This window comes from Rhododendron vialii, chromosome 13a (assembly GCF_030253575.1).
Source record: "Rhododendron vialii isolate Sample 1 chromosome 13a, ASM3025357v1".
NCBI lineage: Eukaryota > Viridiplantae > Streptophyta > Magnoliopsida > Ericales > Ericaceae > Rhododendron > Rhododendron vialii.
Window position 1 is genome coordinate 24,622,495 of NC_080569.1, and position 27,541 is coordinate 24,650,035.

Below are 27,541 nucleotides of genomic sequence, written 5' to 3' on the forward strand. Positions count from 1 at the left end.
GTCCCGCAAAATCAGGTGTATATTTAGTATACACCGAATGATGTACCCATAGTTTTTTTTTTTTAACAAACTAAATTACTGGGATATTCCTTCATATACATGACATTGAGAAGATATAATTTTGATAATTGCAAGGGTTCTCCTAAAGAAAATGGCAAGCAAACACATATTTTAATAAACTTTTTACACACTTCTATACACTGTTCACACATTTCAATACAATTTCTCAACCTTAACAATGACCCAGTAGATGTTTTTTCCATTTTCTTAATTGCAATTGGGAAAAAAATAATAATAATAGTACTCCATAGATGAAGTAAACCAAACCAAAGCGAGTCAAATAAAATCACGTGTGAACCAACTACGATTGACTACTTAATTTGAAATTTATTGTTTCGTGTATCCCTTAATGGCATAAAAGTATTTGAAAATATTTTGCGTCTGATTATGGCATTGAACGTAACAAAAAAAAAAAACAACAAATTGATACCATATCCTGTACGTAAAAAGGACCTCTTGACTTTGAAATTCGGACATAGATTCCAGTAATCCAAATCAACTTTTGGTTTTGATTGGTTTTGTTATCCTAATCAGAGATTAGATTACAAGAATCAACTACGCAATAAATGAGCCAATTAATCCCATGGTTTTGTTAAGTGATCCTAATGTAACATCAGTAAATAGCTTAACTTGCCTCATTTTGTCACGAAGGGCTGCTGCTTCTTTTTTTATGACGAGAAACAAATGCTCTGCGACGATAAGTATACGTTTGAAATGAAAATTGTGCTTTGAATTAGCGGGAAAATGTAGGGTTGATTATACACGTACCTTAGCCCCGTGATTGAAATCATAGAACGTTCAGAGTGCTTCTACGGATCTGAATCTCAATATGTTAACGGTGAAGTGGTTGTAGTAGTGATCCGACCAGCAAATTTTCAATAACAAAAGAGAAACATATTGTACGAAAAGCCAGAAACATAACACGCTTTCATTGTAGCAAATTCTATAGTTGATTGCAGCTAATTTGTTTCCACAAGACAGCAGTGTTTGGCACTTGTGCACAACGTGCGTGTTGTGCACACAATATGGGCCATCCGTTCGGCTATCCGACGGTCCAGATCTCATATCGGCAACCAATGGCTCTCGGTCGTTCATTGCCAAGATGAGATCCACACCGTAGGATGGCCGAACGGATGCCGAGATGGGATTTGGACCGTTGGATGGCCGAACGGACGATTGAGGTGGTGCACAACACGCATGATGTGGCTTGTGCACTTGTGCACACAGCAGGCTCCCCCATTTCGGAAGATAAGATGTCCAACATTTTCCTGGGGGTGAAGCAAAATTAAAGTCCAGAATTCAGAGCACTTTTACGCCCTACGTTAGAAGCTTAGTAACCATTTTAGGAGGCAAAACAAAAAAATACAGTTCGGATCACTTTTTTGGGCCCGGGATGAGTTCCATGTTGGGTCACAACAGGGCTTCTTGCGCCCCAATCTCAGCAGGCCCCCAAATCCGTGTGAGTGTGGGTGTGTGTCTGTGTGTGCAACCATTAGCTCAATCTACCAGACCATTAAGCTGATACAAAATTCCATAATCATGACAGCCGAAAAACAATGTACCAAATTAAACCTTACAGATCCTTCATGCAAATATCTATTACAATATCACCCCAAACATGTCCATGTATCTGTAGTAAGTAATAAGGTTCAAAGATGGGAAGGCTCATAGTTATGGAGGACCAACTCCCGGACGTCGTATAGGTTGCCAGGAATGTCTACCTTCCTCTATAGTTTGGAAATGATATACTAGTATTTCCTTTTCTATACGTACTGCTTCAAAGCTGTATGGTTTGTATGAGTTATATTTCTGTTTGGTAGTTGTTGTATTCCTGTTTGGTGGTTGTTTGCACAATCGGTTTTGCAAAGTAATTCACAAACTTTTATTTCTCGGGATTATGTTTTTTTGAACAGACCAATTTTTTGAGGGAAAGAAATCATTGACAATGTGTTTTCCAGATTCTCAAAAGCTATCTGAGGAAAAGCTATCAAATGACGAGTTTTTTTGTTTTGGGGAAGAAAAAAAAAGAACGAAAAAACAAGTTAGTTTTAGATGTGCAAAACTGATTCTGGAAACAACCACCAAGGAGGCTTGTTCATCTATCTCGCGCTTAAGGTTGTGCAAGTTAGCTCATTGACACTAACCGGACCAATCCCAGCTGAAGCACTTCCCGGATAGAAACCTGGTTCCTTTGGTTCAAGCAGAACTATGCTTTCGTTCTGGAGCATACAAATCACTGTTGACATTGCTGGCCTGAACTCTGAATCATTCTGCGCGCACAAGAGTCCCACATTGATACACCTCAGCACCTGAGTCTCAGAAAGTGAGTCTTCAAATTCCAGTGCTGAATCCAGAATTTCCAATTCCTTTCCTTCCCTCCACAGGTTCCACACCTGAATCAATCCTAATTCAGCTTACCAAAATGATCAAAGGAATGTCTAGCATATTAAAAATGTAAGGTTAAAGATTATGTTACGGTCGTTTGGTAACTCACATGTCCCAGAAGGTTCAAATCGTGGTCAGGGTGATGAAATCCCCAATTTTTCTGTCCACTTAATATTTCCAACACCAAAACACCGAAGCTAAACACATCGGACTTTGTTGAAAATTGCCCGTGCATTGTATACTCTGGAGACATGTAACCACTGCATTCCAAGACAAGAACAATTTAAGTTGCATAAAGAAATGCCTGTTGGTCTCACTTGCAGATGGCTTAAAAATAAGCCATAAGCAAATTAGTTTGTGTAACCACTGCATTCCAAGACAAGAAAACTCTAACTTGTACACTAAAGAAATGCCTGTTTGAGGGCCTGAGTGGCATGTGGTTAAAAATAAACCATAAGTAAATAATTTTGTTTAAAAACTGCCTCCAAGATGAGCAAATAAGAAATAACAAATAACAAATAATCAGCAATTAGCAGCTAAACTATTTTGCTTATTCTGGAACTCCCTAGTTGCTTATTTGTTCAAAATAAGCCAATAGCAATGTGAATGAAACAAGCCCTGGTATCTGGAATGAGTACTTACTGTGTTCCATGTACTCTCATGGTCTCTTCCTGCGGCTGGTTTTCCTCTCCCAAAATCTTTGCTAGACCGAAATCTGATATTTTGGGATTCATCTCACCATCCAATAAGATGTTGCCTGCTTTGAGATCGCGGTGGACTATTCTCAACCCCGAGTCATCGTGGAGATAAACCAGTCCCTTGGCTACCCCGAGAATAATGTCTAAGCGCTTAGCCCAAGATAACAGTCGTTTCCTTGATTCGTCTGAATGCAAAGAATCCAAAGTCCAATCAAAATGTCTATTATCTAGATAAATGAATGAAGGCATGAGGAACAAAATCGATTTTGGTACCGGAGAAATGGCCATAAAAATTCTGTTTTCTATGAAAATGAAACGAAACGAAACAATAGTGGAATCCCTCGATTCCTGTAGCCCCACTGAAACATAACCAAAATGCTCCAAAACATGTAGAAACACTAACAAAAGTAACGAAATATTGACTTGTTTCAACACCTAATAGAGATATACAATACAATGTTTTCTTGCATCCCGAATTCTTTTAATATTGCCATTACGGTTTCGCAATGTTTGGAAAATGTTACCAAAACATTCCTGTTTCCTAGCTAACCAAAAAAAAATACCGAAAGGAAATTAGGATCCTTGGAAGGCATGTAAAGAACAATATTAAGGATAGATCCCACACCAAATATGAATTTGTCCAGGCTTTTATTAAGCAAGTACTCATAGATGAGCATTCTTTCATCCTCGTGAACACAGCATCCGAACAACTTAACAAGGTTCCGGTGCTGAAGTCTTGCGATCAAACTGGATTCGTTTTCAAACTGTTCATGTCCTTGTCTCGAATTCCTAGATAGCCTCTTTACTGCAATCTCTTTTCCAGCGGGCAACTCACCCTGCCAATTCATCAGACAAAATCAGCAATAACTGATGACTGTTCCGAAGTCTCAAAATGTTAAAGTAAAACAAGGAATTTGTTACCTTATAGACAGGACCAAAACCACCTTGTCCAATCTTATTAGCATTAGAGAAGTTGTTAGTTGCAGCAGAAATGACGCGTATATTATATAGTCTGAATTCCTGATTTTCCTCTTGGCTCCCATTGGAACGTCCAGATGAATTTAATTCACAGTTCTCTGGACCTATGACAAAGGCAATCCATAAGAAACTAAAAGAGGAAAATACAGTTACTTGTAGTAGTGGTAGTAGTAGTAGTACACTGTGACGCTATGTTACATACACTCTTATCAATGTGTAAGGTATCCATATCAGAACTCGGATAAGGGTATGTGATCCGTGTCTGACATGATTAGTTAGGCATTCACCCAAAAGATATTTTTTGCTATTTCAATTTACGATGACCTACGCACGAAACTCTTCCTCTACATATTAACTACCCTATCACATCTTGTAAACATCTTTTTTTTTATTGAAAATAAAACAATATACCAAAGAATTTTTTTATAGGCGTGTCTTGGTGTCCCAGAGATGAAAATGAATTAAATTCAACACAAGCACATATCCGAATTGCAACACCAGTAACTAAATCCATGTATCATAGTGGGGAACACTTACTGTTCGTGAAAAATGAATTAGGCTTTTTAAAACTTTCAGAATAAGGCCGCCGAAGGTAGTCTTATGAAGTAGTAACACATAATGCATCTTATTCATCAGTTTGTCACTACCTCAATACCTAGGCAACCCATTGTTGCGAAGACTTGCACTTTAAGGATGAAAATGAGTGTGAACAGTTTAAACAGACAAAATAAATGCGAATAAATTTTTCATCCATCCAAATGCAATGAAAAGTGGACAAACATTCCCTTCCTATGGCAGCGGGCAACCTACTTAATTAAGAAAAGAAGTATTCATTTGAATTCACCTAATTTTTAAGGCTCTATCTATGGCCAAGAGGGGTTCCACAAGCTTTATGAGAACACCCAAATGGTATAACTGAATATTCTAGCCTTATATCCACGAACTTAAATAATCTTGACATATCAGCGTTTTCCGGTCGATAGCTCATAAATGGAACTTGATATACATATATGATATAACAGAAACTTGGTAGAAGACAGCGACAATATATTCTCACTAAGCGAAGGCAGTCACCGCAGCAAACTTAAGCCGGATAAAAACAATAAAAGGAGGGGAGGAGGAGGCGGTTCGGGGCGGGGGAAGGGAATTGAAAACAGTTATGGTGCACATAAGAACAATTTACCTTGCCTCACTGTAAACACACACCGTGCGATAAGGAAACCCAGCAAAGCCATCCCGGCAGCAGCTGATGAAATTATGATGCTGACCAGATTCTGGTCTTTTTCCAGCTCGGCGGAAGCAATCGACTCTGCAAACCAAACAAGTTTTTTTTAAAAACACTGTTTATGGGTATTGTGTTATACTAGAGTAAGATCCAGATAACCATGATTCAATTGAATACAGATTGCATAATAACAAATGTTATGCATATTGAAATTGCCTCTTGGCGCGTGATATACACTTCGGGCAATAGAAGAAAGTCCATAAAAAGAAATTAATACTTGGTACTGCCACAACACATGAATTAATTCAGCTCAAAAGGCACATCCGAGTCCATTGTTTCAAGCCTAGAAATGTTTCCACCAGAAACATACTAATCTTGGGAAACATAAATCTCTAGCCGAACCCCTGTAAAAAAAAAAAAAAAGACTAAATGGAAAAAAAAACTACTAGCTAGGGTGTTGGATGCCTTTGCTCATAGTGGCCAAGCTATTGCCAGGTGTGACTCTGACAACCGTCAGCATAGACAAAATGATCAGATGAATTTTACTTCAAGATGATTTTTTATATCCTAATGTCCATCCAATGGCAAAAAAGTTACATGGAGATTACTAGTCAGACCGTTATGCGGTATAAACACTTGGTTTATATCAATACGACAAAAACAAAACGACAACCTTGTGAATTAAGTCAAACCTCTCCGATTCAAACATTTGAAGGGTAGATGGATCTAATACCTACACGCGTGTCCATATTAGGTACACGAATTCAAGTTCATCGGAGATTCTTTCTATTGAATCAATTATTATGGTTGAGTTCGTTAGAAACGGTTTTCAAATGCTTTCTGTTACACCCAAGAATTTGGTTAAATTCGTTAAAACTTACAACGGTTTGTTACTATAGTTAAGTTCATCATAACGGTTTCTAAGCTTGGCCTTTTCAGATGTAAAGTCATCTGTTCCCCCCAAATCTCTTTCCATGTGCCACCATCGGATGATTTTCTTGGATCATTTCATGTGGATTCAGGAATATTTTTGCTCCTTCGGGGATACACAGTCCAGCTATATCAAATGGCATTTGTTAGGATTTAGCATACAATCAAATTCATAAAGCAGTAAATTCGAGAGAAAATTAATCAACGATACATACCTAGTTCAGGTCGCGCCATACGTATATTGAGATCATCGCCACCATGAGGAAAACTCTGCATATCAAACAGTTCATTCAACCAGACAACACAGGTACTGGTACCATTTGCATAAACATCTAAATAGGTATAAGCCATACAACTGCATTCTTGTAAGCAGTTCTTCTCACATTCACTGTACCCCAGATTTTCCCACACAGTTCCATTATCTGGCAACTTCAATCCCTTGAACTCTACAAACCCATCCCTATCACATTCCAGCTCAAAATTTCGCTTACATCCAGCAGTCCAATCCATCCAACCTCCAGATAAATTAACCGTGAACCCTTTCAAGCACTGACAATTTAGTTCGCCAATATAGCAAATTCCATAAGGTCCACAGGATCCATACGCATCACAACTGTCCTTATTAAGGGTAACAATTGGAACCCATTCTTCAGAATAGTTCTTCCATGTCAAGAACTGGACCTTACCAAATTGGGTTACCACAAGCCTGACAAGAACTGACTTGTTTAGAGCATTATATGTGAAGTGAACACCATCAGAATTTGTCAAAAACACCGGCTGGAAAACTGGATTAATCCACAGGGCATTAGTACCACTGAACCGTGCCCCATCCCATGGACCCCACCTAGATTCCCTGACTGAACTCCTTTCTAAAACAAGTTGGGGCAATCTAGGTGTGTCCAATCCAAACGAGAAATCACCAGATTTTGGGTCGTCAAAATTTTTCCAAGATGTCATCACCCGATTTCGACCAGTTTTATAGTCCCAACCAATCTTCATTCCAGGCAACAACGTATCACTTGGATAATCAAAACTTTCCCATAAATATCCATTACAATCATCTCTAACCACAAGATTACCTGAATTCAAGATTTGCAGTACTGGTTCGCATGCATTTTTTGAAGGCATGGAGAGCAACACCAGGTTATGCGTACGATCTTGAATTGCAAGACCTCCATTGAAGTCTAACATAAGTGTTGCATCCAAATTCTTTACTGGCTTTGTTCTGTTGGCCACCCAGACCACCGTAAGGGGTGTTATGTCTTTATACCAAATCCCCAAGTACCTGATGTTTGTTTGGTCAGGGGGGCCAAAGAATCCAACTTCAAATCCCTGGTTGCCAGAGACTAATGTTTGGCCATCTTTGAGTCTCTGGAATGGTGTCAAGGTGTCTGTTGAAGCAACAGCGGTGAAAGAGGCCACTGGTATGTTGATACAATAGAATGTAAATAAAAGAGACAGAAAACCCATTTTGATTGCCAATAAAGATTCTGTCTTGATGTTGATGGATGTGTGTTTTCTCAGGTGTTGATGTCAGTGAAGGAGAGAGAAGCAGAGTTTTTAAAAAGGCCAATTAGAGAAGCAGGGTTTACCTTTCTAGCGTGGCCAGTGTATAAGTAGGTGATGAGTGACACTTTTGATTTGTTACTCACCAATTTGGACCATGTGGAAGATTTGGAGTGAATATAGGCTTTGAGTAGAGGCCTTGTTTGGTTTTATGATAAAAATGAAGAGATAAGGAACCGGAGAGCATGTGGACCCCACATGCTCCCCTGCACCAGTTAGTCAGCCATTTGTTACGCAGGATTAGTTGAGGGTGTAGCCATTGGCCATCACTACTATCTCGCTCAGTCCTCCATGTGGGGATTAGCAAATGCTATATGGAAGGTGATATTAGCCGGTCCCCCTCTGGATTATCTTCCCTCTTCATGCCACAACAAAACAGGCAGCCATTATCCCTTCATACCACTCTAGCAAACGTAGAATAACTAATCTCATCATACATACAATCTTAATTCTTATCCCTGGACCCCGCAAGTCTCCTCGGTTCCCATCCATAATCCCATATTTCCAAATCCTCTCCAAAATTACTACGGAAATCAACTATGAGGATTCCCATTCTAATTCCAATTATAGCATCCTGAAACAACCATTACTTTTTGCCTGATATAGATTAATTAATTTGGTAATTACAGTAAACCATGTCGCAAGTGTGCGACAGATTTTCAATTCTTCTAAAACATTGCTAGCAAGTGTTAAAATTGTCCAAGTAAAGTAACATTAGGATGCAATAGGTAAAAAGATAAAGCTTTCAGTTACTCTTCATATGCATCTCTTTATATTCAGGGAAAAGGATGTATGGCAGCTAAACACAAAGCATCATGGTTTATGCAACTTTAATACTTGAGTTTTATTCTTGGGAAAAAGTTATAGGCATGTAAGTTTAAATTTGAAAAGTGTAACTTTTTTTAGCAATCCAAGCGCCTACTTTTACAATTTCTTTCGTAGGGCAATATTGATCAGGGAGTACAACATGCATATGCCTTGGTTATATTCCGAGAGTATTGATTAATTTTGCAGTCCATGGTAATACGAAAGGAGCAGGTGTTATCCAGATTGTGTCAGACCTAAAGCATCGGTAGGTGGCTTTTTAAGTCCACCGTCAAATTCATGGGTTGATGAATATCTTGCCTACATTGCGCAGGATATGCACTTATAATGGTATATCAGCTACAAAGCTCTAATAGGTTGAAATTTCAAACCAACCTGAATCGAATCAATGGTTTGTGTTTCTGCACTTGTGTAGTTTGCATTATGCCCAGAGCATTAGAGTCTTGTAATAGTTTATCTAGTAAGTAGTAATTTCATTAATGAGCAGATTATGGAAATCTCTTGCATGCATTTTCGCAATCTCATTAATTATTACAAAGAGACATAACTAAATAGAGTCTTAATAGCTATTTAATTAGTGACTCGCCTAAAAGGGTAGATTTTTATCTAATAAAATGGCAATAACATTAAGGGATATGAATTGTTATCTTCTTGTTACTGAAGATGTATCAATGGCCACCCCACCAACAACAGCCACTATGTAAACGCCACTACTATCTGTTATCTTCTATAGCTTTATTCGTTTTGCTGGTGTGAACACAACCTCTGAATTTTGAAACTTAAGTACTTCAGTGAGTTTGTCCATAGTTAACAGGGATGTATTTATATCTTACAAGATTACGAATATAACTGAGGCAGTTGATGTAATAAATGGCTTCGTATTTTTATTTGACTTTTTTAGCCATCAAAAGAACCTTTCACCCTTATCTTTCACTTTAATGTTAAAGCCCTTTACTAATGCATGCCGTAACTTGGCAAAATGCAGAGCTAGCAAACTCTCTCTCTCTCTCTCTCTCTCTCTCTCTATATATATATATATATATATATATATATATATATATATATATATATATATATAATTGATGTGAAAGTTTATGTACGTGTGTTAGTGAGGGTCATTTGACCCCCTTCCGTTGGAAAATACCCCTATAGTATGTATAATTTTAATAGCTACCATGAATGTTTACCTTTTTAGTTTGATAGCAATATTTTGATCATCAAAGTTGAAAAAACAAACCATATCTGGCCCTAGGTAGTTGAATCCACTGACAGTAAATGTAAATCCTGACACTGCCTCTGCACGAGCTTGTGCTTTCGTGGTGCGTAAAAGCTTGAAATTTATTTTTCTTGCTTTTGCCCTTCTTTGCGTGTGTGGCGAAAGTTGCTCTTTCAAACACAACCAAAAAATAGACATTTCCACGTACTTTAGTCCTAACAATAGAAAAATTAACCTCAAATAATTTTCTACAGAAATCATAAGTTCTATTTATTCCCGACATCTCATTAAGAAACATTAGAATTGTGTGTCTTGAAAAAGAGAATCCAGGATAATTAGAAGAAGCAAGTAGCAGAAAGTAGGAAGCACAAAATGATAAGGAATTATATATAGAACCACTCCAAAAGGAGTTGAATGAACTCAACAATGTACTTCCAAGGCTCCAACAGACCTAAAATGCCTAACATGAGCTAAGCTAACCTATAGTTACAGCATTCTAGTATTCTGACACACTGAATCTATACAAGGGAAAGACGCGGCCATTATCTACTATTTCATAGAGTTGCTCAAAAATCCTATGGGTTGTACAACACTCGTACAATAGGAAATCGTAAACTCACAGAATGTGGAAGTTCTTGAATGCATTAATCCTTCTATCGTCCGGTCAATGCTGTGATCGTAATGTCATTAGCAGAAGCTGCAGTACTAGAAGTTTGTCCACTTGATGCCGATTCAACCTTCAAGGAAAAGCTTTGCACTGAAAAACCAGGTTCTTTCGGTTGGGGTAGAGCTGCACTTTCATTACTCAGCATAAAAACGACAGACGACATTGTTGGCCTGTCTTCTGTACGTTGTTGTACACATAAAAGGCCCACTTGCATACATCTTACCACTTCATTTTCTGAAAATGACTCCTTCAATACTACATCCATTAGTTCCAGAGGACTCTCTTCATTCCATAGTTTCCATGCCTAGACCAATTCAAATTCAGTGTCTCAGTAATAGCATGGCAAGTTTTAAACATAGAAACTTGTGCTATAAAAGGAGATTACTAACATTCGAAACGAGTCGTACACTTACATGCCCGATAAGGTTGAGGTCATGATCAGGGTGATAAAAACCCCAATTTTTCTTGCCACTTATTATCTCTAAGACTAAAACACCGAAGCTGAACACATCTGACTTCACAGAAAAGTGACCACTCATTGCATATTCAGGAGACATATAACCACTGCAAGCCAAAAATACATTCTTAGAATCAGCAAAACTAAGAAACTTTATACCGAAAGCATAAGCATTTGGAAACATCAAGTCTCGCGAAACTGATCACTGGTTTACATACTCTTCCAAAGACAAATTACAATCAATTGGAGATCAAGAGCTATTTCATCCATGAAATCACAATTTTTGGTATGGACATAACTTTCGAAGAACTCTCGGGATAAGAGATCTACAGACCACCTTCGATCGAGATGAAATATGGCACCAAGAGAAAGTTGAACTTTTTTCCTTACAAATGCAGATCATTGCTTTCGGTATATATGCTAAGATCACTTACTATGTCCCCATTACTCTCTTGGTCTTTCCCTCTGTTTGCTCTCCTCCGAAAATTCTTGCTATGCCAAAGTCGGAAATTTTGGGGGTCATCTCATTGTCTAGTAAAACATTACTTGCTTTAAGATCCCTATGAATAATTCTCAATCTCGAGTCTTCATGCAGATAAAGTAGTCCTCGTGCAATTCCAGCAATGATGTTGAAGCGCTGTTTCCAAAGCAGCAGTTCTCTTCTTGTTCGATCTGGGCATGAAAATACCAAAGTCCAGTTAAAACATTTTTTCTTAATCAATACCTCCTTCACGCATAAAATCTGGCTGTTGTTAAATAATGTGAGGTGATAAAAGAACTAAAGAAGAAAAGGATAAGCTAATGAAAAGGTAAACAATTTATTTTAATATATTCCCTCCAACTTGAAGTATAGGCAAAACTCAAAAAATTTGTGATAACTATTCAGGGTTAAGGAGAAAACCAAGGAGTAAACAAGGAAAATTCAGATTTTAATGTAGTTTATTGTCTTCTAAAACGATGGGTTCAGATAGTGGGCATACCGAATATGAAGTTGTCCAAGCTTTTGTTGGGCAGAAATTCATAAATAAGCATCCTTTCTTCTCCTTGAATGCAGCACCCCAGGAGCCTAACAAGGTTGCGGTGTTGGAGTTTTGCAATCAAAATAACTTCATTCTTAAACTCCAGGACGCCTTGTCCAGAACTCTGTGAGAGCCTCTTCACAGCTATTACTTGACCATTGGGCAATACACCCTACGAAATCATAGGTGAAGCCTTAGGAGTAATAAAGGATGATGGAGAAAAGGATGGGTAGAAATGGCCTAGGATACTAAACGAGAAGGAAAAATAGATGACAAAAAATCTATAAATATAGGAAAAACCATCTGGTTCCATCTCATCTACATTATTCTTCAGCTAGAAATGTACTATGAAAGGAACTTACCTCATAAACAGGGCCAAAACCACCTTGTCCTATCTTTTTTCCGGAAGAGAACTTTTCAGTCGCAGAGGAAATGGTACTCAGATCAAAAATAGGTAATTCAAAAGCATTATCTTGACTTTCTTCATTAGAAACTTTGAAGAAACTCTTTTCCTGTTCAGCTGCGAAGGAAATTTGTTAGACAAAGAAAAGAAAATAAGAGAAGCTTTATGTCCCAATAAACAAGGAGCTATTGAGATAGTGCCAATGCACATCCAAGTGCAGTTCACTTCAAAAAATAAATTTATCAATTCATCAAAAAAACGTAGGAAAAGATTCTTATAAACAAATGAAACCAAATGAAGCTCGACTAGCCGTTCCTAGGTTAAGTACCATGTACCCAGTGATTAGGATCAGGGAAGCAAATCGTAAGAAAGGTACTCAAAAGCACTTTCTTTTTTCTTTTTCTTTTTTTTATTGAGAAAAGGCCATAACCAAATAGGGGTTGGGTGCAAGAGTTGAACTGCTAGATCAAGCAACTAAAAATAATGGAAACGGTAGAGTTGTTTTACCTTTAATTTTTGCCTTCCTTAACTGACAAATATAATAGCCAATTGTAGCTGAGATAATCATCCCCAAAACTGTACATACCACAACAACGACAATCACCACCATTTTCTTTTTCCTCTTTGCATCAGCAATCGATTCTGGCCACTCAAACACAGTTGAGAGATAAGTTAATTATGTCCCATTGTTTCTTGGAATGCCTTTCAATGCAAAAATTAAAGAATCAGCCTATATATTTCCATTATATGACATTTAACAGGACGCATGCACACTAAACATCTTGTATTAGGGAGACAAACCCCATTGGGTGTGACACCATGATACACTTCAAGCGGCCACATTAAAGATATACAGATGATTTTCTTTGATGCAACGGCCAAAGCTCAAATGCATTGTCGACATGATAGCAATCAGTGTAAGCTAGTGCAGGATTTAGCTTATCCAGACTCAAGCAGATGATTAAGGGAACGCATAAATACTATAGCAGAAACAAGAACCTATTAAACAAGAAAACCATCCCATGTGTGAGTATAGCTTATAGGATTACTCAAACTGGTTCAAACTTAACGGAAAAACTTCCTGAAAGTGTCACATTGAAGAGTTCATAACATCCCCACCGAAGACAAGGGAAAGGCTCGACCCTCAAGCTAACTCCAAACTTACATTACTCGCGAAGTTTATAATATTTCTAGTGAAGCCTACCAAAAACAAAATGCAACTTATGAACCAAGATGAGTGTCATGTTTGATGAAATCTATCATCTTTTCAACAACCCAAACTGTAACAGCATGAACGGAACGATAAAGTCATACCAATTAGAATAGGAAGTGAGCTAGGAATTGGGGCAAAAGTGCCGCAAAACTTCTACCATGCCATTGGCACAAAGTTGCTCTGATGGAATCCACATCTGACCAAAGTGTGGGCATAACAAGGTATCCTAAAAAGTTATACGATCATGATTAAGGTCTAAAATTCCAGCTACAGCCCCAGCTGACCATTGATGAATTCAACAGACCAACATCTACTCTACTCAACGTTTCAATAGGTAACAAGAAAAAGTGTGCATGCGGCAGTCATGGTAGGTCTTTTAATTTCCAAAATCATCAATTTGCCTTCCAAGTCATTTCAAATTGATTGAATGTAGGCAAGCTATTCTCTCACCTTCATCACTTGCATATAACCAACCGAATCAAACAAAATTGTGAATACATAAACTGATTGAAGTTAGATATATTGACCCTGTTTCCCATTCCCCTCTATCAAGGGACATAACGTGAAATTATTGACAATTTACATAGCTCGGCTTTTAAAACCCTCCCGTTAGTAAGATGTCTGATTATAAGTTACCTAATGCACTTCTTCTCCATTATCCCGAGCTTTGAACAGGCTGTGTCAAGGCAAATCAAAAAGCACATACAGCCCAAGTTAGTATATATGGATTTGTTCAGGTATCCGACAACGGAAGTTACTAGAAACGACCTATTTTGCTTCTATTAAACATATAATAGCCTCAAAACAAACCTACCCTCATCAACCAAGATTCGATCGTTAAACTTACATCAATCAAACTGTCAAGCAACTATAGACTAAGCTGTTAACGCTATAAACACAAACAAGTTAAACTAGGGTATAAAAATCTCATCCATAGAATAAAGGGTACAAAAGGATTGCAATGTGAGGTAGTGGCCTTTAGTAAAAACCCTCTAGCTTCAACTTCTAAAGGGTTTCAAGGGTTATAGTCCGTCAATCAATGGTCCAGTGAGGACCAAATCTTGCACCGATGAAGTAAAATACAAGAACAAACCAAGTACGAGAGAGAAGAAACAAGTATGAGACCTGAATGTTGGATACCCACTTAGAAAAAAGAGTTCTTGCTTGGTTAGTGGGTGGTGGGTGGTGGGTGGTTGGTGGGTAGTCCTGTCGCCGGAAGTGGTGGCGGAAAGTGGAAACGATGGAGGCGATGGAGATGGTAAGAAAGAGTTACTAGAGTATGATTAGTGAGGGTGAAAGATGATCATAGTTGGATTTAAGGGAGTAATAACGAGAGAGAATAGTCTAATGGAGTATGGTGGAAAAAGACGCTCAATTTGTGATTGCCTGGTGTGGCGACAAAAACGTTAAAGTTAAAGGGCCAGAACAGAGGCAGGATTCCCTTCGCCGAGAACTCTGAAATTTTTCGATCGTTGAATTTAAAATATTTTTAAAAATCATACAATTTATCGGCCAAGACACAATGGTTTTCGGAACGCAGGAGATCGAACACCCAATGCGTTTGCAACTTTCATGTAGTAAATGCAAGTCACCGGGGGAAATGATTTTCACACAAGTAATTCTTGAAAAATTTATAGAAATGGTCCTCTTAGTTTCATACGAGTCTCATTTTCGTTCTCCAAATATCAATTGCAATTCTTTTGACCTTTAAGTTTGGTTTTCGTACCAAATTAGTCCAATTAATAACATTTATCAGCCAAACTGAATAAAAAAAATCAGATTGAGGACAGATGTCATCAATTGAACCAACTTGGTACAAACTACAACGTCCAAACTGTCATCAATTTGATTTTTTCCGTCCAATTTGGCTGTCAGAAGTTAACAATTGAAGGTCAAAAGAATTGCAGTTGATACTTGAAAGACGAAAATGAGACTTGGATAAAACAAGGTGGACCATTTATATAAATTTTCCGCAATTATTCACTAGTTTCAGATCAAGGCTGCATGCAACGGATATTCCAATACTGCACACTTATGTAGAGCTCATAGACTTTACTCATCCATTGGGGGATAATGTTGTGCAGTAGTGCGCGCAGACTGTGCTACGCACTTTCGAGCCGTCGGATTGTACATCCGACAACTCGGATCTCATCTTGGCAATGAACGGCTCTCGATCATTGGTTATCGAGATGAGATCCGAACCGTCGGATGCACAATTCGACTGCTCAGAGGTGTGCAACACAGTCTTAAACCCGAAATCCCTTTATTCATGGACCATATGAAAATGTGTGGTGTAGAGTGTTCTAGAGCACCACGTGCCTTTGCTCTGGGAACACGGAATAATTAGACTTTTTGCACCCTCGCTCTGAAAGTACATCTCAAAAACAATCTCTTGCTTTTTAAGAATTGAACAGAGTGCAATCTTAAAAAATAAAATTGTTAAAATCTAGAATGTATATCTAAATATAAGTGGAGTGCAATTAACCATTCAACTTTATTTAAATTTTTAAGTGAATAATCAAAAAAATTATAATTTAATAATCTAATTTATAAGTGATAACAAAAAACAGAGTCATTATTAATCGAGATTTTACAAAAATTCTAGGACTTGAACCATTAATGTTTGGATTACTTTTAAAATTTAACACGGTCACACTTGATTTCTATTTTGTTCTTTTTCTTTTAACAGGAGTCCTAATTTATTTACCCACCTATGCAGGTAAATATTGCTCACCTCGGTATGAAATCCACAACTAGGTATGGCAAATTGAACCCAAATTCATCTCATAATTAATGGATTCTAAATGGGTCAATGGCTCATTAAAGACCTAACCCACTAACAATTTACCCAATGTAGTTCAAACTCATCCATTTGACACCCCTGTCCATAACGGTTCCACTTCAATATATCTCATGGTTTGCTTCCCTTCTGCTTACGGGTGGAACCTTGTGCTAGTTTACCTTAGGCTTTAGTTTTGCAAAAAAAATGCTTAACGGACTAGTTTTCCTTTGTATTTTGTAAAGAAAAATAAGTCATTTTAGCCCCTTGAGAATTTAGCACTTTAGGTACTTTTAGGAACTAAGGCTTATTTGATAACTTAAATTCAGCACTTAAAATTGAATCAATTAAGTAATAAGTGCTTCGGTAGGTTTGATAACGATATTTTACCTTGCTTAACAAATTAAGTACTACTTAAAATGTAGACTAAAAGGTTGAAAAAAATTAAGTAGCTTTGAGCTACTTAATTATAGCTGAATTCTTATGTACTTGCATTACCACACTGCCACCACCACAACTACACCGTCACCACCGCCGCCACCACAATGACACCATTACACAACTATCACTCCACCGACACCACTCACTGTCACCATTACACCATCACTCTATCGCCACCACCACCATACACTACCACCACTCATTGCCACCGTTACATCACCATCACTTAAAATGTAGACTAAAAGGTTGAAAAAAATTAAGTAGCTTTGAGCTACTTAATTATAGCTGAATTCTTGTGTACTTGCATTACCACACTGCCGCCACCACTACTACACCGTCACCACCGCCGCCACCACAATGACACCATTACACAACTATCACTCCACCGACACCACTCACTGTCACCATTACACCATCACTCTATCGCCACCACCACCATACACTACCACCACTCACTGCCACCGTTACATCACCATCACTACACCACCACCATTGCACCACTATCGCCACCACTCCATCGCCACTAACACGCCACCACCACAATCATCATTCCACCATTATTATAAGTACATTATAACCATTAGTAAATTAAAAGAGAATCGAAACTAAAATTAATTTATCTTTTTTTTTAATTCAGTACTTAATATGTTTACCAAACAACTTTTCAGCTTAAAAAATTCAACATTCAGCTTTCAGTACTTAATTTTTTAGCATTTAATTTCAATTTTCAATTTTATCAAACAGGCCCTAAGCCTATTCTCATCTGCCGCTCGTGTGCGGGCTTTGCCAATAGAAATGTTCTATCTTGGATTTTGGTCTATTGATCCGCCAGAATAAAAGTCGGTAAGCTCTGATTTGGAAATTGAACAATGGAAACCAATGACAATAAAGTCATCAAAGTGAAATTGGAGGTGAATGACGTCAATAGATACGTTCAGCGTAAATCAGTTTCCTCCATGTGATTTGGAGAAGAGAGTCTTGAATGATCAGGCTGGTGTACCCAAGTTCCTATTATCTCTGTACTTCGTGTTATGAGTTAATGATTTTTTTTTGCTGATAAAAAAAAAATAGATACCGTTCGAGTGCAATAGGTTTTATATTGTTTTTTGTAATAGGTTTTATATTCTAATCTTCCTTTTGTGATTAGAATTTCCATTTAGATTATGCTTGGGTGAACCAACTGAGGCTAGCTTAGCTGGCCCAGACTCTTGCATCTTATTAGGAGGTCAGGAGTTCGTGTCTTCCCACCTGCGTATGGGTGTTCTTCCCTTAGAGGATTTTTCCATCCTTTCTTTGTTTCTACCCTATAATAGGCTTATTTCTTGTATTGGTTGAGTTGTTGAGCTTAGTTATTTTGTGAACTCTTAATATTGACGTGTGTCATGAGTTTGTACTTTGTACTTCATATCTAATGTAAAATAATTTTTTCTATCGATTGACAAAAAAAAAATATTTATGCTTGGGTGGCATTAAATGTGGCATGCAAATGACTAAAATACCCTTAGTTCATCACACGTGCACACTACCGGCTCTGGGCTAAGGCCCAAGAGGCGTGGGCCTTAAGCCCCCAAAAACTGTCAAAAAAACAGGGCCCCCACTTATTTGTACGACCTAGTATATATGAGTTAATTTAGAGCCCAATTTTAAACCCAAGAAAACATTCTACACCTAAGGCCCAATGGCCCAGAAAAATGAAACACGGAACGCAAGAAAAAAACAAAAAGGATCGAGGAATAACCAAAGGTCACGGGATCACCAAAATCTCTGGGGCCCTTCAAAATTATTCAATGTCGTGGATGCATAGATGCATCTTTTTTTTCCCTTAAATGCTACTACTCTGAATACTTCCAATTACAAACAAATACAATGAAGAAAGAATAACAACAAATAGGACTAGTGTGTTGTATTGTATTGTATTTTTTGTGGTGTTTTCCGCCTTGAATGCATGTATTTGGTTTTGAAATTAAAGTTCATTTATCGACTTTTTATTTAATTTTCGTTTACAATTATTAAGGGCCTCACTTTCGAAGATCGTCTTAGGCCTCCAAAATTTCAGAGTCGGCCCTGCACGTGCACGGGCACAAATACACATGCACATGATAAAATACTCAATATCTTAAACCGGAGGATTTGCTGCCTTTAAGGTCTTAGGTATGAAATTAGGAGGTGCTTTCAACCCTTACAGAGTCGGTGCGTACAGGGATTAATTATTTATTAGACTCCTAGCTAGTGAACGGTGGTGGTCCCTTAAATGTTATTGAGGTACGCCAGTATACATGAGCACATCAAATTCTCCCCAGTTATTATAAAAAAAAAAAAAAAGGGTTATTCTTACTCTAAAGAAGCGTATGAACTAAGAAGCATATTCTTACATCTTTAACCTAATTTTTTATTTTTTATTTTTTGTTGTTGAACTCATCTTCCTATTTCCTAACAGTATGAAAATGGGGTTTTGCGAACTTAGCTGTCTCAATAATGCACTTGAGTCACGTTTTTTGATTGAAAGTATAAATAATAATAGTTGGAGATATGGCTGTCCTTGTTGTTCTTTTTAACTTTTTACAAAATGGAGGAATGTTTTGGAGTGGGATTGGCGGAAAGGTAAAGGTTAGTCTCAGTAAGTCAAGAGTAGGTCACCTACTAAAGCTTATCTTAATATTGCCTTTTTCCAATTCCTTACTTGTCTAATCAAGAAATTAACATTGGTTGATAATAGTGATAAAAAAGCCTCAAAATGATGAGTAATTATATTCAGTTGTGTTGGTGGCAGTGTCTCAACGTATCCTTATTCGCTACACATTTTCGTATATGCATGTGTAGTGCACCGGTGATAAGTGGAAGGTTAGTGACGATACCCAAAACTACAAAATAAGTGTGTATGTCATTCAGTCATATTGGTTGCGATGCCTTAACGTATCCTTATCCATTACATATTTTCGTTATGTGTAGTGAATAAGTACATTGGGACTCCACGTGATGGTGCATGCCCATAGACCAACAAACAATTTTTTCATAACGATAGGGAAATGGAGGTTCCAAGAAGGACAATATTGTGGACATCTTGTGCGACAATGATTTTTTGCACCCGCTAATTTTATGTAACATTTTTTTCTTCATTGAGATGTTAAATGTACATATATTTTTCAGCATCAGTTTATTTTTTCAAGCATTTAAGAGATTAATATTGTAAATTGGTTTTCGTTATCTTTCTTTGCTTTTCTTAATTTCAAATGTATGTCATCATTATTTAATGTTGATCTTAATTTATTTTGTCATCTCAAAATTTAACTTTACCTTTTGACAAATATAAAATCTTCTTAGATTTTAAAAGGGGAAAAAAATCTTTGGAAACATAAAAAAGGAGATCTTTAGGCCCCGTTCCAGAAACCTTCTTAAAAAATAAGCAGCTTATTTCACATTTTCAAACTAAAAAATAATGTAAATGAAAAATAATTTTTTAATTTTTTTTGCATCGTTTAAAAGATCTCAATGAGATCTTTCAAACAAGATCCATAGTGCATATTTTTAGATTTCAATAAGTCCCTCATTTTTAAACTTGAAATTGCCTTCTTAAAAAATAAAAACTTTTTTTGAGTACCGGAACGGGGCTTACTCTATCAAATCGATTTGACTACTCTCCGTAAAAATTTTAGTAATTTATTTAAAGCAAAAAGGAAAAAGGACATCTCCATTTTGCGGGATAAAGATGCTTATTTTATCAACTTTGGCTACTCCCCATGTTTTTTAGATGAAAAATGAAAAACCTACTGTATAATTTATGAGAAATGATACGTGCAAAGAAAATGGATAAAGAATTGACCTTTAAAGTGTACATGAACGGCTCAGATTCACTAGCCGTTCATGTACACTTTAAGGGTCAATTCTTTGTCCATTTTCTTTGTCCCTAGCACTCCTCATAATTTATTGAAGTAGGTGATCAAAAATCTACTAGACAAAAACCTAGATCCACGGTCTTTTCGGTTGTTTTCCTTTAATTTTTATTAGATTTCGGCAAAAAAAATCCCTTTGTTTCGTTCATCTTGACGAAAAGAATTTATGAAGTAAAAAATAATAACCAAAAGTCAAATAAAAGGTCACTTGAGACGAAAAAAGTTCAAAAAATACAATTTTCTCTATCTTTTAGTGTATTTAGCATAGTCTTACATAAACTATTTTCAACTTTGGTTTATAGTTTTTTATACTTCTCTAAAATCTCACACTAGTTCAAGACAAAAGGTGTGATTTAAAAATATGACGAAAAGCTATAAAGAAAAGTTAACTAAATAATACCAATTATCTTTAAAAAAATTAATTTACTCCGGACTCAACTGTAGTGAATCCTGTTCATAGAATCATATTTACCATGTGAGTTGATGGCTTCATGCGTTGATACAATGGACCTCAATTCACAACTCATGATATAATATCAGATATGGTTAACGTAGCATAAGAAAGGAAACGAAAGGTATTCAACATATCATAATACAGTACTTATTAAGGGTGTTTCCGGTTGGCAATGACTTAAATTATGCATTGAAGTAGAGATTTGTCAAACTTTAACAGCAGACAAATCCTACTTTCCTCGTCTAAAATCTTATTTTAACCCCGCGTTACATCATCATCTCATCATAATGCACCCAATGCTGAATTGACGAATGGCGACCTATGCAATATGCTATAAATAGTTCTGCAGTATTCATGTGAAAACGTACCTTTGTGGCAAATTTATGGCCAGTGCGCTATACTTTTGATTGATTGATTGATTTAGGAGTGCTTTTTCTTTGTTGCTTTTATCCCATAAATTATCTATATTTTATCTACTTCGGCTATAAATTTGATAAATTTACCCCCTCAAGTTTTCGATTGCTTTCTATTTCGTCCAATCGTCAACGGCGGTTAACATTTTGGACGGAAAATTTGTCACGTGCCTATCAAGTGCAATTAGAACCCAAATGAAATGGGCAAGAATGTCATGCCGCCCTAAAGTCTCCTAATCTCACTTTGTGTGGTGCTAATGAGAAGTCCCATGATCACGTTAGTATTTTTTTAGCTGCCCTTTCTCCGCTGCTGTGTGGTCTCAGTTTGTTGCTGAAATGTTGAATTTCTTGGTCTCCTCTTCCTTAATTTGCAGGAAGAAATGCTTTGGGGTTCTAATCACTGTAGTGGTAAGTCTGTGGGGTGTCCCATCTTTAAGCTGGTGTTAATTTCCTGCTGCCATTTACCACATCTGATTTCCAAGCTCAAAGGTGTGGAGTGGAGAGTGATTTTTGGTAAAATTGTAGATAGTGTTCGTGCCTGTTTGTGTGGTTGGCAAGATGTGGTTCACACCTGGGTAATGTTAGGCTTTTGGAGTCTTGGGAAGTGCCCAACTCTGTGTTCAAGCCTGGGTAGATTTTGGGGCAGTGATGTTATTCCCTCTTCGGCTCTTCCTCTGTATTTCTTGTTTCTTCTTCTCTTTGTTTCGTTGTTCCTAGTTTAAGGGCAGGGTTTGTTTGATGTTGTTCTAGGTTCAAGGGTATGCTCTTGCCTATGCTATCCTCTTTGGTTGTTTATAATACCTACCTTTCCTAAAGAGGTATGCAGATACAAATACAGATACATGACACAATAATTCCAAAATTAAATAGACACAACAAGACACTCGACAACAATCGAATAGATACTATATTTTTGTGCGCATGTATTTTAACTGTTATTAATATGAATGTTGTATCCACCAACGACCACAGCTCATAGAAACCAGCATTGACTTAACAAAAATAAACTAGCTAACATTAATTGTTCTACATAATCAGGAGATGTTCCATAAAAAAGATATCTCATAATTTTAAGGTAAAATCGTAAAATTACGTGAAGACCCCCTCATCTATACATTTTGAACACAAATACAGTACCTCCTAACCTTTAAAAATACTCAAAAGCTAGCCGCCACACCGCCCCCTCCCCCCCAAATCTATAACCATTAGCCCATCAATACCCTTCTGTCAAAAGACCGTTAAGATGAAGGGATCAGTCAACGTGGACATTTTTTCATAAATGAGGGGGTTAGTGTGGGCGAGTTTTAAGGGGTCGAATCTTTATTTCCCCTCATTCTGTTAACATAGTTTGCCAACTTTTTATAGATGAGGGGGTCTGAATGAGCGATTTTAAACATTAGGAGGTCTCCGTGTCCAAAACGTATACATGAGGGGGGTGTCCATGTGATTTCACCTAATTTTAATCCTTTGGAATAAGATCTAGTATTATGAAGTGACTCAGTCACGTCCCTAAACATGCCTTACTAGAGAGACGCGTGTGCCTAACATATCCCAGATGTGTTCCCTGCTAAAGTTCTATTATGATATAACACAATCACTTGGCGTGTCCCATACGCATATTGGCCGCCAGCATTTTGATGACCCCAATATGTCATGTAAGAACATAGTGACTTTATAGGCATGTCCTCGTGTTCATAACTAAACACTGATTAACATGATGTAAAAAACGAATACAATAAAATCGACAAGAGGTACATACCTAGTTCTGCGCGTGCCATTCGTATATAAAGCTCCTCCCCACCATCTGGAAAATGCCGAATATCGATCAGCTCATCCAACCATACCACGCATTGACGCCCATTTCCACTCACATTGATATTAGTAAACCCCATACAATTGCACGTCTTCAAGCACTCGGTTCTACATTCCTCAAGGTCATAATTTTCCCACAAAACAGAATGATCAGGCAATTTCAATCCACTGTACTTGACAAACCCATCTCCAATATTATTGCTACAATTTAGCTCATGTTTCCGCCTACACCCGCCCGACGAATCTAACATATTCCAATCTTGTGGTGATTTCGGCGTGAAGCCCTTCAAACACCGGCAAGGGACGTCATCATCGTAGCAATTTCCATAGGCGCCACACATGGCATAACGGTCGCAATAGTCTCGGTTAAGGGTCACCATCATGACCCATTCCTCATTCCGCCATGTGTAGTACTGGACCAAGCCCAATTGCGTGACCACGAACCTGGACAATATGTTGCGGTTAGCTAGAAAATAGAAAAAGTTTTTAGAAATATTACAAAACAATATCGTAAAATAAGAACAAAATTGTTGCTGAGGAACAATCTTCTTGTCAAGTGGGTAAAAGGTAGATTTCAAACACATGCTAATCAGAAGGCATTGTGTTTCAGTCCTACACAGTTTCTGTGAAGGGCTGGAAAAACCACAGCCCGTCTCGTTACCAAGCTGGATCGTATTGAAAGAAGCCTGTTAAGCTTTGAGTGGGTTGGGAAGTGTTAAGACTTATTAGACCAATCTCCCAAGAGTTTAACTTGTGGCAGAGCGAGGGTAGGAGATGACCCACGGACTTGGGCTGAACAGCAAGGCGCAAGACCCATTTGGGTTATTCTCATGGGCTCAGCACCACAGCCAATTATTTGGTACTCCCGAAGTATAATGTGGCATTGCCATGTAACACTCATTGTCTCTCAAACACTCAACAAAAGTGAATAAGTATATCTCTATCGAATAATTTGTGTAAAGACCCGATTTTAATTATTATTATTCTAATTGGTTGTCAATTGACACGTGTGCATGTGTCGGAGTGACGTGGGACCCAGGTGTGTATCCTAAGACTTTTTTTTTTTGGTATAATTAGATGTACGTTTGAGGCAAAATTTGAGTTTTGGGGATCGAACCATTAATTCACGAACCTAGGAGATTAATTAGAGTAGCTATGTAACTAAAAGGACCTATAGTGTAATTTTAAAAAAAAAATGAGATACTTTACCTGGAGAGATCGGCACCCAGATTTCCCAACTTTGGGTTTTCTTTTTTATTCATCTCCTTCTTCTATCTCTTGATCCCTTCACTCTCCCTCATTCCATACACAATCAAACTCATAAATCAAGTAGATTTTGGAGGATCTAAATTGGGGAAAGCCTAATTTCTTACCTAGAAATCAAGGAGTTTTGGAGCTAGGAGTGGGTTTGTTGAAGATTGAAAGCTAGGGCTTGGTATTTGCGTTATTGAGGTAGGATACATGACTAATCTTCTTAATATGTTTATTTTTAGTGTAAATATTGTGGATTGTTTGTAGAGCATGAGTAATTTTTTTTTAGATTATGTGAAATTTGTGTTAGGGTTTTAATGTCTCACATGGAAAATATGAGTTTTTGTTGATGTTTGTTAAATTCTTGAGATTCATGTGTTATTGAGGTGTAAAGATGCTGAATGTGTAGGAGTTACATGTGATATTGAAGTGGGTCATGTGTGTTTGAAGTCTAGTGAATACTTGGGGCTAGGATGCTTGATGGGAATTATGCGAATGAGATTTGTGTATGAATTATCTCGTTCGATGAGAAGGTTGAAATGATTGAGCTCGGATTATGTTAGTTTAGACATAGGTGGTGCACCTAGGAAAAATAAGCTAGGCTTGGCGAGCTCCTCGGTGAAAGACCGAAAATTGATGGGGTGGTACATCGTACTCGATTACCCCAGTGCAAGGGTGGTGCTTGTACCCGATTACCCCGGCTCATGGGGTGGTACTTGTACCCGACTACCCTTGGTTTTGTGAGGGTGGTACTTGTACCTGATTACCCCGGTTCAAGGGGTGGTGCTTGTACCCGGTTACCCTCGGTTAGATTTTAGAGCTAGCGCTTGGTTATGGCTTTGGGCAAGGGTGATCGGATGGAGAAACCATACGAGGTTATTATTAAGTGATACTTATTGACGCATGATAATTATATGTGGACTTTTAACTTGTATGTGTTTCACGTCATTTACGTTAAATTTGAACACATTATTTGGTATTGTCTTGTTTCCTACAGGCTTCGGCTCATGTTGTTTAACCATTTCAGGTGACAATGAGGTGCCGCGGACTAAGTGAAGTGTAGCAACATGGAGTCTCTTTTGCACTATTGTTTGTTTAACTTATGGAATAGAACATGTACGGCCATAAGGCCAGATTTGCTATAACATCTTTTGTAGCACGATCATGGAACCAAAAAAAAAACTTATGTTATTATTTTGGAACTGTAAAACTAGAGGTTATGTAATTATCTTTTGGGAAGCCCATGATATAGTTTGTGGAACTTAATTTGGCACTATAGAATATGTTCTTGTGACTTATAAGAATGAAGCTATATGGTTTAATAATATGGAGTTATGATCGATGAAATATCTTTACGACATAAGCAACTTTTTATTTTATTTTATTTTACTTGGTCAACTCTTTCAATGTTTGACGAAAACTTGACTTTTCAATGCGATATTTGTGCATTGGTGATACGTGTTAGGATTAAACCTTGGGGCGTTACAATTTGTCACTAAGTAAACGGTTGGGATCGTACTTCGAGAGCGCTGAACAATTACCATTGCCAATTATTGGGTATTCTCGAAGTACCATGTGACATTGATATGTGGTACTTCCCACGTGTATGTCAGAGTGGCTTAGGTGGGTCACAAGCCAGGTATAGGTGCTTGGAGGACAAATATCTCTTTCTATACAAGTACACCACGGAACCCGAAAGAGGTACGCCATTGTTAAGACGTCTAACATTGACTACTTCCAAAATAGAGGTGTTTTGCTTGGTCATAAATAGAGGCACCCTTCGTCTTTGTTTTTCTTTTTTTTTTACTGATTGGTGCATTGTTGTCCGTTTTGCTTGCTAGCCGGCTCACGGGAAGGCCTAGATCACAAGGCAATTTTCTACACGTAGGGTGGACGTGGACACAAGAATCAACTCCATGATCATAATTTCATTTACCATGCCTGTTGTGTTAATCATTCAAAATATGTTTTTTGCTCGTGCAAGGCTCGTTTTCTAAATAAGCTTCTCTGATCAAGTTTTGATATAGAGAAAAAAGGGAAAGGAAAAGAAGAAAACCTGAACAAAACAGAGTCGTTCAGCACTTGATACGTGTAATAAACTTCATCGGAATTGGAGGTGAAAATCGGCGTAAAAACCGGGTTTGTTTTCAACTCGTTGCTGCCGCTGAACCTAGCTCCGTCCCACGGCCCCCACCTGTACTGGTTCTCCGAGTTCTTCCTCAGAATCAGCTGCGGCGACTCGGGCGGGTCGAGGCTGAAACTGAACTCACCGTCCGAGGGGTCCTCGTTACTCTTCCAGGATCTCATGACCCTGTTGAGTCTCGTCTTCACATTCCACCCCAGCTTCATGCCCGGCAACAACGTGTCCGATAAGTAATCGAAACTCTCCCAAATAAAATCGCCGCTTTCGTTCTCTCTCACGACTAGATTGCCCGAATCCAACAGCTGCACAATGGGACTATTTCCCGCCTCCGTCCCGTTGGTGTCCCACACTATACCGTCAGACCCGTTTTTTATCACGAGGGCCCCATTTTCGGTTACCGTTAGCTGGCCGGAGGCGTCGGTGATGGGGTGGTTTTTGTTAGCCACCCAAACCACCGTGAGGGGGAGGTTGTGGTAGCGTACACCCAGGTAACGGTTTTTCGAATTTCCTGGACTGAAAAAGCTGAGCTCGAACCGTTGGTTGGGGGAAACCAAGGCTTGGCCGTCGGTGAGGTTTTGGGCTGGGGTTAAGGTACTGTTTGTTGCAATGGCAGTGTGGGAAAACAAAGAGATGAAAATGGTGTAGGATACGAGTAACAGGGGAGTTCCCATTTTTGCGAGGTACGAACGAACTACAAAAGGTTTGTTTTTCCTGTT

The 27,541-nt window shown here is 38.0% G+C and overlaps 2 protein-coding genes across 9 annotated transcripts; both read right to left on the minus strand.

Moving 5' to 3' along the window:
• Nucleotides 1-1,600: 1,600 nt before the first annotated feature.
• LOC131313107 (G-type lectin S-receptor-like serine/threonine-protein kinase At4g27290) lies at nt 1,601-10,643 on the minus strand. 2 transcript variants are annotated; one of them, XM_058341235.1, is made up of 9 exons: nt 10,504-10,643; nt 6,492-7,667; nt 5,305-5,430; nt 4,065-4,225; nt 3,769-3,979; nt 3,088-3,328; nt 2,555-2,705; nt 2,124-2,453; nt 1,601-2,029 (listed from the first exon to the last, which is right to left on the minus strand). In XM_058341235.1, exons 1-8 carry the CDS (start codon nt 10,526-10,528, stop codon nt 2,160-2,162), a joined length of 2,385 nt encoding a protein of 794 aa, XP_058197218.1. In that variant the 5' UTR covers nt 10,529-10,643; the 3' UTR covers nt 1,601-2,029; nt 2,124-2,159. The 2 variants fall into 2 exon arrangements, with proteins under 2 accessions (XP_058197218.1, XP_058197217.1); XM_058341234.1 differs by having other exon boundaries at nt 1,601-2,453.
• On the minus strand, nt 10,257-27,541 carry LOC131313106 (G-type lectin S-receptor-like serine/threonine-protein kinase SD1-1). 7 transcript variants are annotated; one of them, XM_058341226.1, is made up of 8 exons: nt 26,739-27,541; nt 23,379-23,875; nt 12,937-13,071; nt 12,389-12,546; nt 11,988-12,198; nt 11,442-11,679; nt 10,964-11,114; nt 10,257-10,854 (listed from the first exon to the last, which is right to left on the minus strand). In XM_058341226.1, exons 1-8 carry the CDS (start codon nt 27,494-27,496, stop codon nt 10,537-10,539), a joined length of 2,466 nt encoding a protein of 821 aa, XP_058197209.1. In that variant the 5' UTR covers nt 27,497-27,541; the 3' UTR covers nt 10,257-10,536. The 7 variants fall into 7 exon arrangements, with proteins under 7 accessions (XP_058197209.1, XP_058197211.1, XP_058197214.1 ...); XM_058341228.1 differs by lacking the exon at nt 26,739-27,541 and having other exon boundaries at nt 12,937-13,131; nt 23,379-23,518; XM_058341231.1 differs by lacking the exons at nt 23,379-23,875; nt 26,739-27,541 and adding an exon at nt 14,787-15,029.

Coding starts and splice junctions, on each gene's coding strand:
- LOC131313107 (XM_058341235.1), bottom strand. CDS start 10,528: ATGCATTCAAGAACTTCCACATTCT. Junction 7,668..10,503: donor TTCAAGAACTTCCACATTCT/GTGAGTTTACGA, acceptor TTGCTTCAACAG/ACACCTTGACACCATTCCAG. Junction 3,329..3,768: donor CCTGGACAAATTCATATTTG/GTGTGGGATCTA, acceptor CTTTGCATTCAG/ACGAATCAAGGAAACGACTG.
- LOC131313106 (XM_058341226.1), bottom strand. CDS start 27,496: ATGGGAACTCCCCTGTTACTCGTATCCTACACCATTTTCATCTCTTTG. Junction 23,876..26,738: donor AACGACTCTGTTTTGTTCAG/GTTTTCTTCTTT, acceptor CATATTGTCCAG/GTTCGTGGTCACGCAATTGG. Junction 11,115..11,441: donor AAGAGAGTAATGGGGACATA/GTAAGTGATCTT, acceptor TTTGGCTTGCAG/TGGTTATATGTCTCCTGAAT.